At 49.9% G+C, this 15,232-nt stretch overlaps 5 protein-coding genes across 5 annotated transcripts; 3 read left to right on the top strand and 2 right to left on the bottom strand.

The window, feature by feature from the left end:
* Positions 1 to 156: 156 nt before the first annotated feature.
* EDB91DRAFT_1152043 (GNAT acetyltransferase 2-domain-containing protein) lies at positions 157 to 4,338 on the bottom strand. The gene is made up of 13 exons (XM_041319456.1): positions 4,192 to 4,338; positions 4,045 to 4,136; positions 3,880 to 3,993; positions 3,651 to 3,831; positions 3,004 to 3,603; positions 2,117 to 2,953; positions 1,946 to 2,065; positions 1,751 to 1,890; positions 1,559 to 1,701; positions 1,383 to 1,508; positions 1,103 to 1,329; positions 769 to 1,049; positions 157 to 679 (listed from the first exon to the last, which is right to left on the bottom strand). Exons 1-13 carry the CDS (start codon positions 4,294 to 4,296, stop codon positions 487 to 489), a joined length of 3,159 nt encoding a protein of 1,052 aa, XP_041173938.1. The 5' UTR covers positions 4,297 to 4,338; the 3' UTR covers positions 157 to 486.
* Positions 4,339 to 4,911: 573 nt separating this feature from the next.
* Positions 4,912 to 6,199, top strand: EDB91DRAFT_675379 (uncharacterized protein). The gene is made up of 2 exons (XM_041328059.1): positions 4,912 to 4,964; positions 5,014 to 6,199. Exon 2 carries the CDS (start codon positions 5,117 to 5,119, stop codon positions 6,026 to 6,028), a length of 912 nt encoding a protein of 303 aa, XP_041173939.1. The 5' UTR covers positions 4,912 to 4,964; positions 5,014 to 5,116; the 3' UTR covers positions 6,029 to 6,199.
* Positions 6,200 to 8,562, top strand: EDB91DRAFT_675422 (GTP cyclohydrolase N terminal-domain-containing protein). The gene is made up of 9 exons (XM_041328060.1): positions 6,200 to 6,450; positions 6,505 to 6,724; positions 6,891 to 7,461; positions 7,511 to 7,632; positions 7,681 to 7,743; positions 7,796 to 7,949; positions 7,996 to 8,166; positions 8,220 to 8,278; positions 8,339 to 8,562. The coding sequence occupies exons 1-9, from the start codon at positions 6,370 to 6,372 to the stop codon at positions 8,473 to 8,475; spliced, it is 1,578 nt and encodes a 525-aa protein (XP_041173940.1). The 5' UTR covers positions 6,200 to 6,369; the 3' UTR covers positions 8,476 to 8,562.
* On the bottom strand, positions 8,544 to 13,425 carry EDB91DRAFT_1152051 (uncharacterized protein). The gene is made up of 6 exons (XM_041319457.1): positions 13,402 to 13,425; positions 13,224 to 13,266; positions 12,975 to 13,149; positions 12,494 to 12,924; positions 11,308 to 12,444; positions 8,544 to 11,259 (listed from the first exon to the last, which is right to left on the bottom strand). Exons 3-6 carry the CDS (start codon positions 13,146 to 13,148, stop codon positions 8,565 to 8,567), a joined length of 4,437 nt encoding a protein of 1,478 aa, XP_041173941.1. The 5' UTR covers position 13,149; positions 13,224 to 13,266; positions 13,402 to 13,425; the 3' UTR covers positions 8,544 to 8,564.
* A 159-nt stretch (positions 13,426 to 13,584) lies between these two features.
* On the top strand, positions 13,585 to 15,230 carry EDB91DRAFT_1058049 (uncharacterized protein; the record flags this gene model as incomplete). Its single annotated transcript, XM_041314127.1, has 9 exons — positions 13,585 to 13,993; positions 14,052 to 14,122; positions 14,169 to 14,254; positions 14,312 to 14,413; positions 14,471 to 14,549; positions 14,609 to 14,628; positions 14,679 to 14,692; positions 14,757 to 14,917; positions 14,970 to 15,230. 9 exons carry the CDS (start codon positions 13,585 to 13,587, stop codon positions 15,228 to 15,230), a joined length of 1,203 nt encoding a protein of 400 aa, XP_041173942.1.
* Positions 15,231 to 15,232: the final 2 nt, after the last annotated feature.

The following is a 15,232-nucleotide window of genomic DNA, read 5'->3' on the forward strand; positions in this document are numbered from 1 at the left end:
ACACGTCGTGAAAAATACAAGGTGAATGGAAAAGGCGGGGATATCGATAACTCATATCCTCTTTGTACTTCCGAGTCCGGAACATCACGGTTGAACGTTGAATATCATTGCAGAACTTCGTATCGGACATATCGGAGGCCACGCTAGCCACGTTTCGGAATCGTTCGGGCAGTTTGCAATTTCAAATTTAGTTATGATCCTAAAGGATGTCCGGTGAAAGAACCGGCAGTAAGTGATCGTCGTTGCAAGATGTCATGCCAGCTTTCATCCAACAACGAATGATGCCAGTAAGCTAGCCCGGATCTGCGTATACTCAATACTGCGATCAAAGAAGATACGTGCGTATACTGCAATGGTCACATCATGGTTTAGATCTGCAAAAGGTCGTCTCTGATACTATGGTGTGTACGATTATCTCCATTTCAAATTGTTCAAACTGTGCAACCTACCGGGCCTGTCATAGCAACATGCCATACTTAGGTTAGTTCATCGCTTCACCTTCTTGCCCCTTCTCGTCGTTTTTTTCTCCTTCTCATCTCCACCTTCTGCTTTCCGCTTTCGGCCAGCAGCAGGTTCAGTCGTCTTCACGCTGATGACTGTAGCTCCTTCCCCCTTCGCAAGCCTTACTACTTGTGCCTCAGCGACACTCCAGTCCGCGCTAGCATCGTTAATAGCATACCTGTAAAGCACGACCATAAGTCACGTTATAGTTGCCCTAGGTCTGGTCGATCCATGTCCGTGGCAAACGGAGGATGCAATCACACTCACTTGCTCAGATCCAGAGAGTCAATCATCTCGCGTTGCTTTTCGCGAAGCGCTTTTGTTGCTTCGTCGCCGGCTTCGTTTAACTCATCCTCGACATTTGATTCAACGGGTTTCCACTGCGCAGATTCGCCACCATCCCCGACACGTGAACTCGCGGTGGGAGGAGCCAACGGAATATCTGCGCCAATTGAAGCCTTCTGGATGTCGACAAGATGCTTCGTGATTTTGCGGACAACCTTGACGAACAAGGCTAGTGCCTGTGAAACAGGCAGCGAGAGCTCGCCCTGAAGAATCACGCCCTTGAGCATCTCAAAACGTGTATGATAAAATAGTATACCTCGACCTCCTCGATGGTCTTTCGCTGAAGACCGAGACCAAGGAGAATGGAGGCCTGAACCGCACTCAGCTTCACGTCGTCGCCTAACCGTCCTTCGAAATACAGAGAAGCCGCCGTTGGGAGCAGATCAAGGATAACGTGATAGTCAAGCATGTTATTGGCATATGACTCCAGACGCTTCAGGTCAAATGGTGACATCAGGATTGAGAGCTCTTGCGATCCCAGAGCTAGAGGTAGGGTTCGTCAGCAAGCCCTAGAAAGCTCCTGGAAATAATGTTACCCCGCGACTTTTCTCCGTCGAGTTTCTTCACGCCGACATTCGCTGCCTCGAGCACACTCAGTGCAGTGACGCTGCCAAACTCACGGAACTTGAAAGAGAGCAGAGATAGGAACCGCCGCCTGAAATCTGCGCAGCGTATTGAGTCTATTTCTGCTTGGATTATCAGACACCCTCACCTTTCGCAAACTCGCCCATCCACTCGAGTTCGCCATCCGTCGAACTGTTGAGTCCCCGAACCATAACGCATGTGTGCTCTCCCGTGAGTTCACTTTGTGTTTGGCGGACGTACAAGGGCACATATCCAGCCCTCTTCCAGAATCTAGAGTCGAAGATTAATAGGAGTTTTTAAATTGATGGAGAGACATCACCGAAGGAGTGGTGGCGTTAGGCCATACGAGACCCCAAGGTAATCCAAGGTTTCAGGTTTCCTTTCTGATAACCTCTGGAGCAGTGGGGGCATCGCTTCAGGCGCGCGTATTGTGGGGTGATCCGTTTTTAGATCCGTTTCCTTCACAAGATACGTGTCAGCATCGCATAAATTGTTCTTAAAATGTAACACTCACGGGATCTAGGGCCGCTATATCTGGATACGAGGGTTCGGCGCGGGTAGCTTCATCCAGGTTAAAATATTCTCCGCTGTAGAAGGAATTGAGAGCTTTCAGAGCCCGAGATCCGTACCCCATCTGGTTGGCCAATAAAATTAGAGGCCTCAAAGTAGATTGTGGGGAACTTACATTTGCGTAATCAGGATGGGTCGCGATCCGTACAATCCGGGCCCCAGAAAGGAGTGCAAATTTGCTTTCTTGGAACTGTTGGGAGACAAGCCAAGGAATCATGTCACCTCCCGCACGCAATCCACGGCTCAGGCCATCCATGATGGCGGCTTTGCTAATATTCCCCTCCAGTGCGACTTGCAGTACCACAAGTGGCTCCGGAAGATGAGTCTCGTCATCTGCTATGGGGGGTAGAAGCACGAAAAGGTGATGCGCTGGCGCGTCAGACATCAACTGAAGGTCATTTGGTTGATTCTTGTAGTGACTGGCGACATACAACGCCATCATGCGCTGCAAGAAAACCTCGGATGCTGGGTGGTAACTAAAGAGTGTATCCCGGCTGACATAGTACAGCTCGCATGAAGAAGGGTGCGGGCAGCCTTGTTGGACGGCTTTAGGCACCACTGTCGCATCAAGGCAAAGAAGACCGTTGAGCCATTTTTCGATGTGATCGCCGGCAGAGTATCGGATAGGCGTTTCAAGCTTGACTTCACGAAGGCTTCTAGCTTTAGGGGCACCGGACTGCGTGGGCTTTTTGGAGGTCGAGGCAGTAGCGCCATCTTCGACAGACGCAGCAGCATCTTTCGTGAGTGAAGGTCGGGTATTCTCGCGGAGTTGTTGTATGAGTTTGAGAGAAAGAGAGCGACCTGTGCCCTCGTATCCGTTGATCGTGGAAGCCATGAAAACAAGGTATGGACCCAAGAGATTGCGGACAAGCGGGAGGGGGATGGCAGCTGCCTCATCAATGACGACTAGCTCGGCTTGACCAAGAACGTGTGCATCCTCAGGTTGGATATACTGAGAGTTTGTTAGAATGCGCACGAAAGTGCCGAGACAGAGGTTCCCACCTGAATGGTCTGACGATGCTGACGGAAAATATTTACACGGACGATGGCCTTATTAAATTCCGGATTCGTGCTCTGTGCAATATCGTAGTCCAAGTGCTCCTCGTAACCGAGAGCATCCATACCCTTGAAGATGAATTCAAAAAGTGTCTTCAAGTTTTCGGGACTGGGACTCGTGATGAAAATATTTGAGTATCCATGAGCGAGAGCAGCAGCGATTGCCAAGCCTAGCGCTGCAGATTTACCGCGACCTCGAGCAGCGGTGAGCGTGACGGTGGATGAAAGAGTCTTCTCGGCAATTGCATCAACGAAGGTTAATACTGCTTGAGCCTGGTCTAGGGTTTTGGCGAGTTTTACGAGCTCGCCAACAGGTTTTGTGTCTGCCAGACTATCCTTGAGGTCCTTGAGCTCGGAATCCGCCTTACCCTTCCCGCGCTCCTCTTCAATCGGGGTGATATCCTTCGCTTTAGATATGGGCAAGACATTGAGTTCATCATCCAATACCAAGCAGTCCGAGCAAGACCCTAGGGAGAGAATAAATCGTTCGTTAAATCGCGCAACCACCGAATCGTGAGATGAAGTTCTGTATCTGGCATGCACATCCTGCCAAGCAAATCAGATAGCAACCATCTGGATAAAGGTATCCGTACCATGGTAAGAGTGTACAGCTGCCTCAGGGATGTCATCGTTTTTAGGAGAAGCACCACTAGTCCTCCACCTTCCACCGTCTCGATAGTGCGTGCCAGGAGATTGGGCGTGATTGCCTCAAAATCTTGCAGGACGCACATTCCATACGTGTTTCCCAATATACGATGTGATTCTTTATAATAGCTACAGAGATATAAATTTTCCTGCCAGAGATTATGGATGTGCACGTACGTATAACGGATATCTGTGACGGTCACGAATATTTCGAATGGATTTTGCTCGTTTGGCTCCCGGACACCCCGCTTCACGTCCCGTTTGATTTTTGCCTCTCGCTTTTTCCGGGCTCTACACATGATCGTCTTGGGCCTTTTCGCAAAGCAATATCATGTCACTCACGCGGTAAAACCAAGATCTTTCTTATAGCACCATAGTACTGAAGGGCGTGCAGACACGCGTGCTTGTGAAAGCAAGAAGTGAAGATTCACGATCTAGAACAGACATAATCAAGGATGGTCCACAGGCTGGAGAAGAGGTAGTACATACCTGGTCCCTTCCTTTATCACCGACCAAAACTATAAAGGACCGGTGGTTTTTCTTGACATTATTGTTAATCAGTACGGGTATTCGGGGATCAAGCTGTTTGCGCATGGAAGCTGCTGACACTGGCCAAAGGAGGGCTACCGTTCAAGGTATGATTCAAGTCTAACAAAATTACTTTTGCGTTCGTAGAAGGAAGGTATTTCGCACGCTCATAACCTTATGTTTTGCGCTTTGCCATGTTGACGTACTTGTTATAGTCCCGGTATTAATAGTAAGTACTCTTGAAGTTTGCTCGAACTCAAGGTCGTGTACGCTCATCGACGTCAATTGCAATGCATACAAATATGCTCACAAGAATTTTTGTCTCTTCCCTAGTAGCAGCTACAATTTTTTTAGTAATATCCATGGGGGTATGATCTAGTAAGTACCGTCACACTATTCCGGAAAATTCGATATAGTCTAGGAGTCCCCTGTGCCTTGCACCACACATCTAACCTGATGCTGCAAATGCCCCAGTGTGAGGACGACGTACCTCGACTGGTCCGTCATTCCCGCCGACCGTTTTGGATGCACATTTACTAGGTTCATATCATTGCCCGCATTGGCATTCCAGCAATGACTTGGTCAATTGGTTGTGAAAGAGTGGACCAGATATCTATGCATATAATAGCGTCTCGCATGTTGGGTATCGTGGTCATTAAAGTTCAGCTTTGCGGCTTACCTTACACAATGACAGGCATTGGACACTCCCAAATGTGCATCCACACCTCCCGAATGTACGTCCACACCTCCCAAATGTGCGTCCACAACTTCATTAGTCCACAGGCCACCGCTATTGTTAGTTGTTCTGCCACAGTAATTCAGGCAGGATTCGATGGCTATAAATCCCTTGCATGTAGCAGCGGTTGAAAATCATTAACCACTCAGTATGAACACTCTCTATTACACCCGCCCTTTTGCACCAGTACACATCGGTATCAGACTATGCTTTTGCGGCAAGCCGACAGTGGAAGATCACGACTTTTGCTTTTGCTCCCCCCAATGTGCTCGCGCTGATGCCATGCGTGCCCTAGGTGAAGATGACTGCCATTATCGCCAAGTCATGCGGGGGGCATATGCCAACTCGGGTGCCCCAGAGCCTGCGATCTATAGGCACAAGTCAGAGAATCAGCTGCGCAATGCGTCGATCGCGAGGCGCGTTCCAGGCATGTCACAGGGTCTTCGGCACCCCCCCAAGCCAACACACGAGAAGACCCTCCCTACACTGGAAGAAGCCACAAGTTCTAGAGACAGGAGAGTTCATGACACTCGGCGACCCTTCGAGTCTCGGAACGAAGGCGTTGGCCTAATTGCTGCGGAACCATCTGCTCCGCCTCAGCGAACCCTCAAGCGCTCCTTGCCCTCTAGAGCCGGGCTTAGCAACGGCGTCCGTGGCTCAGTCCTTGCGATGTTCCGCAACAAGAATCAACAAACTGCTCCACTCAACGTAAAGAAGAAGGCGCCCGTTATCAACCGAGAATCCTCGGTCACTGCAGCCGTATTGCGGGACATGGAAGAGGAAAACGAGGAAGAAGCTGCTTTGTGGAAACTGCTGAATAGCACGGAAGACAGGTCTCCTACTGCTTACCCACAAGCCAGACCAATTACTGCAACCCGGCGATCAGGTGGCATTCGTCGCTCGGCTTCGTTTGCAGGTTGGAACGACCAAATAGAAAATCGGAAGCCCTTCGAAAAGGATAGGGGATCTGTAATGCAGTCAGTTTTCCAACTTCGCAAGATGTGGCAAGAGACGCCAGATCCAATGCCGAATTTTGATGAGGAGTCGGACGAGGAGTACTAGTAATCATTCTGGAGCTCGATATGACCTTTTATGCCACACCCTATGTTACGACTATCACGACTCAAACAATGCTTTATGGATATGTACCTCCTTAGCTCTGCGATATGATCCTGCTGGTGTATTATCATGTAATGTCATCCTTGAGCTGGCTTTACGGTGTTGTGTCGTGATCCGAAACAGGAAGGCGTTCAAGAACAAACACCTCGGATCGACTTACGTCTTATCGTGTAGTAACATTCCTCCAAATCGCCTCGGATCATTAAAGCGAGCACGACAGCAGTTATAATCCGGGTCCTACACTTATCGCTTCACCATCGACTCTTTCTGTTGCGCGCACGACCATGTCCTCTGACGCTCTCTTGACTCAGATCTTAGCCCAGCTCAACGCACTTCAGGTCTCACAGCAGACCCTGCAGGCTAAGGTAAAATGACTGCACTAAGCTATAAATGCGGAGACTGATACAACCCCCGAACAGTTGGATGCGTTTACCACTCTTGGAAGTCCACCGAGTCATGGGACTCCTATCACAGCGCACCATGATTCACCAACTTCTTCCACCTTGCTGTTATCACCATCCACTCCCTTGAGCAAGGTCCATCTGGCTTCAGCTTCTCCGACGAGCACTCCTTCAGACTACGGTCTGATCGATAAAGAACGGGAGAAAGCTCTGTACCCAGGGAGAGTGCTTTTGACTAGTAAGTTTCAATCTTGCTCGATGGGTTGTCAGGCGGTGCATTGCATGATGTGGCCGCTTCTGTGGTCTCTTCCTCACTTGCGCAATGATCGGCTCATCGTTGGTCATCTTTGACCTTCGGTAGACACGCTCCTCTTATCGACTTTTACTAATTTCGGCTTTTACAGCCCATCCTGACCAGCATGGCATTAAACCTTTCCCTTTGCAATGGGGTGCACCTGATCCCTCCATTCGGGGACCTGTAATTTGTTCGCGTTTGCCTACGTCGGTCAAGCAACGCAATGCGCTCGGCGCCCATTCCGGATCGTACTCAATTTATCGCGCCCTTGCTATCGGCATGGGGACTCTCAACCCCTCGCACAAACCCGATTACTCAATGACCGAGCCGCCCGTGCCCATTCCTCCACAGCCTGCATGGTCAGATCCACACAAGATTGTTTCGTTTGATCCTTGGGGGCACCTTGTGCCTCAGATATTTAAGAAGGAGGTCGACGAACTTGGACTCGATGTTCGTCCTAGTATAGCAGTCACGAAGGCGCACATCAAACTCAGTGAAATCGACGAGACTGCGAGGAAAGGCGAGCTTGCAGTGGACGGCAAAATTGTGTTAGCCACGCGTCCTCTGCGGAATGTTGATGGAACGGAGAGTGACGCTTATTCTGGTGTCGAAATCACCACCAGTAAAGCTGCCGTTGAGCCAGTATGGTATCTACCTGGCGTCGCTGAACGTTTTGGGATGTAGGTGGCCTTTGCCGTCTCGATCCACCGGTTTCTAATCCGCTGTCAGATCCGAGAGCCTCCTTCGCCGTGCTCTTTTCGAAGACACTGGAGGAATGTACCCTGAATTGATTACCCGCCCAGACATCAAGGTCTTCCTCCCTCCCATCGGCAATCTGACAGTCTATATCTGTTCGTATTGTTTCTCGTCTGCAAACTCTCTGCTGACCGCATTCCAAGTCGGAAACCCTGCCTTCCTGGCCGACGAGTCCAAGGAACTGACCTTGCGTGTTCATGATGAGTGTATGTTCTCCATCTATTCTTGTAATCGTATCTGAATATCTATGACTCTCAGGCAATGGTTCTGATGTCTTCGGATCCGATATCTGCACCTGCAAGCCTTATCTCGTCTTCGCGATCGAAGAGTGTATCCGTTGCGCTCAGAGAGGCGGAGTCGGCCTCGTAGTGTACTTCCGCAAAGAGGGCAGAGCACTCGGTGAAGTGACAAAGTAAATACTATTTCTTTTCCATACGCCTAGGCTCACACTTCCTCAGGTACTTGGTCTATAATCTCCGGAAACGCGGTGGCGACTCTGCCGACAAGTACTTCAAGTCCACGGAGCTTATCGCCGGCGTGAAGGACATGCGGTTCCAGGCACTCATGCCTGATGTGCTGCACTGGCTCGGTATCAAGAAGATCGATAACATGGTGTCCATGAGCGATATGTGCGCCAATCATAAGTGTTACTCCTTGATCATATCTGACATGCGTATCTCAGGAAATACAATGCGATCGTCCAATCAGGAATTCCGATTTTGAAGCGGTATGATCTACCAGGTGTGTGGCGTTGTGAATGTTGGCGAGGTAGGAAATCAATGATGGCCCTCTCTCTTCTAGAGCATCTCATCCCACCGGATTCGCGTGTCGAAATCGATGCCAAAATTGCAGCAGGATACTTCACTAGTGGGAAGCCAATCACCGAGCAAGACTTAGTCAAGACGGTCGGTAGGACTTGGGAGGAAACAGAACATTAGATCTAGATAACCGGAGGGCCCATGTATTTTCATCAAACTTCTTTGTACTTTACGTTTCGTTGTACCATAAAAGATGTAAAGTCTCGAATTCATGCATCTTTGATTCCGTCGGTAGCTCGAACGTCCCAGAGCTGTATCGCCTTCTCTGCTGCTGCGAATCTGGCCTCCTCTTGGCTAGCCCGCCCTCGTTTCTCTGCGGTGGCCTGCACAGGATCTCTCCCTTCCATAGTGATAGTGCAAGTGACATGGCCCCTCTCTTCCTCAAATACGGAAGTTAACTCCTTATGTTCGCGTGCAGCCCATATGTTCAGCCTGGTGAGCGGGTGCACAACATCGACCTCGTCCTTCAGGATGCGCTCCAGCTGTTGCATTATACCCAGACTGCGAAGAACTTGGCGAACGGCATCCAAATCTCCACGAGAGTCGAGATAAACGGCGCCGATAATACTCTCGATCATGTCGCTGAAGAATTTGGGTGCTTGGAGGCGGGTGAGGGCCGCCCACGGGAACGTGGTGCCGTGGAGGAGGGCTTCATCTATCTCATCTTTCACTTTCCGGTAGCGAGCGAGCGTCCCCCTTTGCTGGTCAAAAACTACTGGGCTGGAATGGAGGAGACATTGGTATAGAAATATCCGTTGCGTTTCTTCATCCATAACAATACCACGGCGGGTGGGGCGAGGTAAGCTCGCGTCTTTCTCCAGCGAGCACTGGAAACAAATATATGCGAGGAAATGCATATTAACCACAGCCGATTTGCGGATATGCATCTGGCCAGGGCTAAATTCCTTTCCTGGGTAATGATAGAGATGGTGCGTGATGACCATATCAAGCACGGAATCGCCCAAAAACTCCATACGCTCATATGATACCGTTCGAAGATCAAACTGATAGCTTGCGTGAGTGATGGCTTCCACGAGGAGGAGCTTGTGGGTAAATGTGTATCCTAACATGAGTTCGACGTCCGTCATTTGAGTGGGGGACTCAGCGGTTTCCACAAGCGAAAGCGCCCTGTTGATGTAAACCTCGAGGGATTGCCATCCTGACCTGGCGTCGATACCGAGGCCAAAGATCCGGGTACACTCAATACCAAGATTAAACCCTCCATGAAGGTAAGCGGCTCCAATGAGGGCTTCTACCACGTCAGCAAGCATCTTTGTGGACAAGTCCTCAGCTGCTTTGCGCGTTTTTCGAGACGAGTCAGCAGTGACTCCGTCCTCAGGAATCTCCGCAGTCACTTGTTCCTTAGTCAAGTACTGCGGTACGAACTTCCGAGGGGTAAAACGATCGCGTACGATCCACTTGTACAGGGATAGTCTAATGGCTTCCTTTGCCAATCGGGAGTTGGAGACCGCATGGTCTTTACGTTTGGTGAGGTACCCCTCGTGCCACAAGGGATAGGTGGCAAGTAGATGCAGCGACACTACAAACTTCAGGACGGCATCTCCGAGAGTCTCCAGTCTTTGATAGTTAACGTGAGCTTGGGCTACAGGGGCAGTGATCGCCGTGATCAGGAGAGGGAAAGGAAGATTATAAGGTGGGGTCCTGGTGAATAGAGTCTCTCGAAGAGATACAGCGGTTGCAGCGACGGAAATATGGCGAATGATGGAGGGTATCAAAGAGGCATAGTCACATTGCGCTCGAGAAAGAAGAACAATGCGAGAGGACTGAGGCAGGAGGAACGAGTTCCTCAGCGATGATTCACTAGTGGACGTTAGAGGCAGCAAAAAATTTGCTCTTCGTGGCAACTCCTCCACATGAAGCAACGGGTAGGTGACCTCCAAGTCAGCCATTTTTGAATTTCTGGCCGAAAAAACTTGCAACTCTTCCTCGGATAGGGGGTCATGCCTCCACCCAAGGAAGCGATAAACCTTGCCGTAGGGAAACGCATCACGAACCCAGGTGATGTCAGTAGGGTACGAAAACGCCTCTCCGAAAGTGGCTGCGTTTGCAAAGAGATCGTCTCCCTGGGACTCTTCCCCTTGCAAGTCCCGCAGCCACCTTCGACGCGCATCCCAGACGTCTCGCTCAAGGTCTTCCTCGGCAGATTCGAAAAGATACGCAAAGTCGAGTTTGTCCCACTGCATGCGAGTTCCGTACAAACACCAGAACAGACGTCGCGTTGATTCCCGAGTAGCTTGAAGGTCACTAAGGGTATAGCGGGCCATACCCTGTGCCTGCAATTCAACATTGATACGACCTTTATGAGGATGATAGAGCACGGGTGCCTCCCCAGCAGCGAAAGACGGAAGGTCGACTTGAGTAAGCATGCGGACAGGAGCGAAACCTTGTATGACAATGTGAATAGCTCTCCAAGGCGCGTCTCCCTCTTCATCTTGCCAAGGATTCATCTGGCTAGTGACGGAGGTCATGCCGGATCGTTTCTCGACATCTTTGAGAAGATTCTGGACTTCCTCCTCTAGATCAGGCTCGACCACGCTAGTCAACGGCAAGAGATTATCATTGAGGAGATTAGCGTCATAGAGAGCGAGGTAAGCCTTGAATGCGACATGTCGGTATGCGGATTGCTTTGAGGGGTATATACGGTCAACTGTGAAGACCCGCAGTTCCGCTGGTAGCAGTCTTGGCAAAGTCACCGTGCACCCGAATGGTCCCGGATATGGAGGGGGATCGTCGCGTTGCAGAGCGTCGAAAGAGTGCCAGCCTACGGGCATGTCAAGGGGATCGATGTCATAAATGGGAAGATGTGCAGTATGTCCTGAATTCGGAAGAACAGCGCAGAAATGATTCAGATGGGTAACTGCTTGTAGCGAGGTGAGAGTAGCCCTGTTTATGGATGAGCACGATGGCTTCGAATACGGGCATATTGCTCACCCTGTAGACTTCACCTTGAAAACAGGCTCTTCTCCATCGCGTTCTTCGTCATCAATGGAGGCCGTTGGCCTCGAAGCACGGTCGGCCTGGTAAAGGGCTGTCATTTGGCGTTCCAAATTCTCGAACTCCAACACCCTAGCGTCGTCAACACCTGCCGATTCAAACATGAGAACAAAAGAGCTCCTCTTCCTGCGAGCACGACCTCTGCTCTGGGTCCAGCTCGCCATGTTATCAGGGATATCCCACCTGATCACATTGCCACACGCCTGGATGTCAAGCCCCTCTTCCGCTACGGACGTGGCGACGATGAGGTTCTTGTCTCCAGACCGGAAATCATCGAGAACGTCTGATTGGTCCTTCAGGAGCGTACGAGTAATGTCAAGAAAGGTGTTGCGATAGGAGCATTGAGAGCTTCCCAGGAGGCACCCGAGTCTGAAATGAGGAGCACTGCGGGGATGGTTCCTTAGAACCTCGGCCAGTGCCAACACTTCATCACGGCGCCTGACAAAGATCAAGCCACTATAGGGCTCGTTCGATGACTCTGACCATTCCTTTTCGTACTCCAATGTATCCAATAGGACGCGGACTTTGTCCGTGATCCCGGCCTCGATGTCCACAGGATCGAGAGACAGGGCTGTCAACTCAATTTGAGAGAGATGTTTGATCAAGTAAGTCTTCTCCTTGGGTTGCAAGGACCCAGTGAAAGCGTCGTAGGGATTTTGTTTATCTAGTGCTCGGGATACAACGCCATCGATGTACCAGTCCGCTGCCCATGGACCAATGTCATAACATACGGCTGCGGCCGCGTTCGCGAGATCGTTCATTCCACTGTGTGAGTACGTCTTCTTGTTCTGTATCGTTTTAGACAGCTTCTGGTCCAGTCGTGTATAATCCTTGCCTGGAGATGTTTTTGCTAAAGCCCTACGTAGCTGTATAACGTAGGGATCCTCCTCGATGTTCATAGTAGCCAAAACGGCTCGGACTGACGACAAATTTTTAGAAGTATAGTTGCGATCCAGGTATTGCGGGGTATCGTAGCGCACGTGTCGGAATACCGGACGGTGGACATGAGTCAAGAGCTCACCCCGGTTGATTCGAGGACTACGAATAACGCAGTCAAGGTTGGCCTCTAATGTCCTGAAAAGGGTATCAATTCTATTTTTAGTCTCCAATCCGAGAACCATACCGGAAGGCTGCATTAGCATTTCCACCGAACATAGGGCTAGCGGTGAGACCCAAGATCATGGGACGTTCCTCCCTAGTCGTCTCACTAGACCCACTGACTGCGGGGAGGCGCAGAGGAAGGGAAAAGTAGAAACCTCGCATGATGCAACTCATAGGGTGATTTCGATCCGCATGATGAGCCTCATCGAAGACTAAGAGCCCAATGTCCAGCCCCATATGAATGTAGCCGTGGCTAAGCGCATCAAGGAGGACCTGCGGAGTAGATACTATAACACGATTATTTTCCAGTACTCGTTTCCACAAGGAAATGTCGGTCCATTGCTTTGGCTCAAGCGCCCCGTGAATTAGGCCAACAGGAACCTGCATGCTGTCCTTTATCACGCGGTGCTGCTGCTCGCATAGAGCCACAGTAGGCGCCAAAAACCATGACACCTAGGAACATCTGTGAAATAGGACCTTGGGACTGCACGACGTGAACGTACCTTTTGAGAGCCGCGTTCTATTTCATATCTCATCCTTAGAATCGCAATCAAAGTCTTGCCAGAACCGGTATCCTGAGCGATGATGATATTTTCTTTGAGACTGGCGCTCAGCATTTCTTGCTGATAATCACGAGTCTTTGGCATCGAATCGACAGTGACGGAGGGTTCTGCCATGTTGTTCTCGACCAGACTTGAAGTCATTGGCCAGATGTGGTGGAAAGACAAGATGTGGTGGGAAGACAAGATGTGGTGGAAAGACAAGATGTGAAAGAAGGACAGCGCTAAGCTGATTTTTGTCAGTTCACAGAGCGCGGCACCTCCTTCGCGCCTTATCTTTCGTATGAGCGCAAAAGGAAAACTGGCGGAAGGAACACCGGTGGACAATCTTCTAGTTAGGCAGCTGCGTCACAGCCTTTGTCTTGCGTAGTTAACCTGCACGAGCGCTAGGAGCTGGATCTAGTGTCCGACAAAAACTTCCACAAAGGCAGTACTAGTAGACTGCGGACGGGCTGCTGAAAAGCTAGGTTACCATGCATGGGGCGTGAGAAAGACTTTCCTTATCAGATAGACCGCCTGCATGTCCTCGCGCTCATTCCGTGCAGCTTTATATATGTCTCAACCAATTCCCCTCTCTCGTTTGAGGTCACCCGCATCAAGTTTTCTCACTGAGGAGCCTCAACAATCTTCCCCGAGAGATGTCGAAGACATGTTCCCAAGTACCCCATTATTCGACGAGCCACCAAACGCCATAACATCACCGTGGAAGCGTGCCCTTTTCGACTTGCTCGAATGTCCAACATCATCTTCGGCGGCCTTTCTCGTTCACTTTGCGTCGACTTCTCTCATTGTATTTTCTGCCATAGTTACGATTCTGGAGACTGTACAAAGTTTTCACTCTATCTCTCCTCGCGTATGGTTTGGTCTAGAAACAAGTCTCGTGCTTCTTTTTACTGTAGAATACTGCGCGCGCTCCGTGGCATGGAGCTCATCTTGGGTTTCACTGGCTAAATGGATTATCTGTGCGTGCAGTATTACAATTTCCAACATATACTTCTCACGTGGATAATCATCTTCCAGCCTTCTATGGCGTTATTGACATGCTGGCTATACTACCCTACTACATTGAGATAATGCTGCAACAAGATACCGTGCGCGATCTCCTGCTTTCTCCCTCACCAAACTGACTTCTGACAGTCTGTCCTGTTCCGCTTCTCCATTCTGCGCATGTTTCGACTATTGCGGGTCTTCAGGCCGTTCCGATACAATAGCACCATACTGCTGTAAGCATACCTTTCTTGGTCTGAGGTACATCTAATCACCGTCATTATTTCATTAAGAACCATCGAGGTCATGTATCTAGCTATTCGTAGATCGCACCATGCATTGCTTGCACTGAGCTTTTTTATTGCAATGGTGTTAACTGTCTTCAGCACGCTGCTGTACGTATACTAACACTACTCAGTCCAAGCCCTTTGTACTGATGACGCATTGCTCAGATATTTCGCAGAGCGTGGGACCTGGGACGATATTCTAGAAACGTTCATTAATTCAGACGGTGACCCCACTCAGTTCCAAGTACGGACTATTCCTTTGCCATGTCTACCGGTCTATATTTAACATTTGCCTTTTCGTAGTCTATACCCGCAGCTGCTTGGTGAGATCGTGTTTCTCTTCTTATTATCCACTTTATTAAGATGTAAACAGGTTCGTGCTAGCCAGTAAGTGGTGGTCTGACACAATGCTGTATCGCATTTCGCCTACTCACTTTCGTTTCCCAAATAGCAATTACTACAGTAGGTTATGGAGAGATCACACCTCGTTCTATCCTCGGGCGTTTGATCACGGTTCCTCTTCTCGCATTTGGTTTGCTTCTTATTGCCCTTCCGAGCTTCGTTCTCGGCAGAGAATTTAGTCTAGTTTGGGAACAGATGACCCATGACGAGGTCAGCCTTATTTGCCCCCCTTCCTCACTCAGCTTTATCTTCTACTTCTTAGGGCGTAACACGAGAACCAGACACGGCTGCGGCTTCTTTTGGTCACCACCAACTAGACTTTCAACCTTTAGAGCCACTAAAAGACCTTTCCAATCGCAAGCTCGCTCAAAATCAAACTGAGCTGAGTCAGCAGATATCGGAACTACGAGCGACGGTGGAAATGCAGGGCGAAATGATCAGGGAGTTACTTGGATATCTTCATGCGGAGGGAAAAGCAAAAGGGAAGCGCAGGGAAAATGCGGTTGGGAATGCTGTGAACTAACA

This window comes from Suillus paluster (assembly GCF_016628075.1).
Source record: "Suillus paluster strain FC165 chromosome Unknown EDB91scaffold_58, whole genome shotgun sequence".
Taxonomy (NCBI): domain Eukaryota; kingdom Fungi; phylum Basidiomycota; class Agaricomycetes; order Boletales; family Suillaceae; genus Suillus; species Suillus paluster.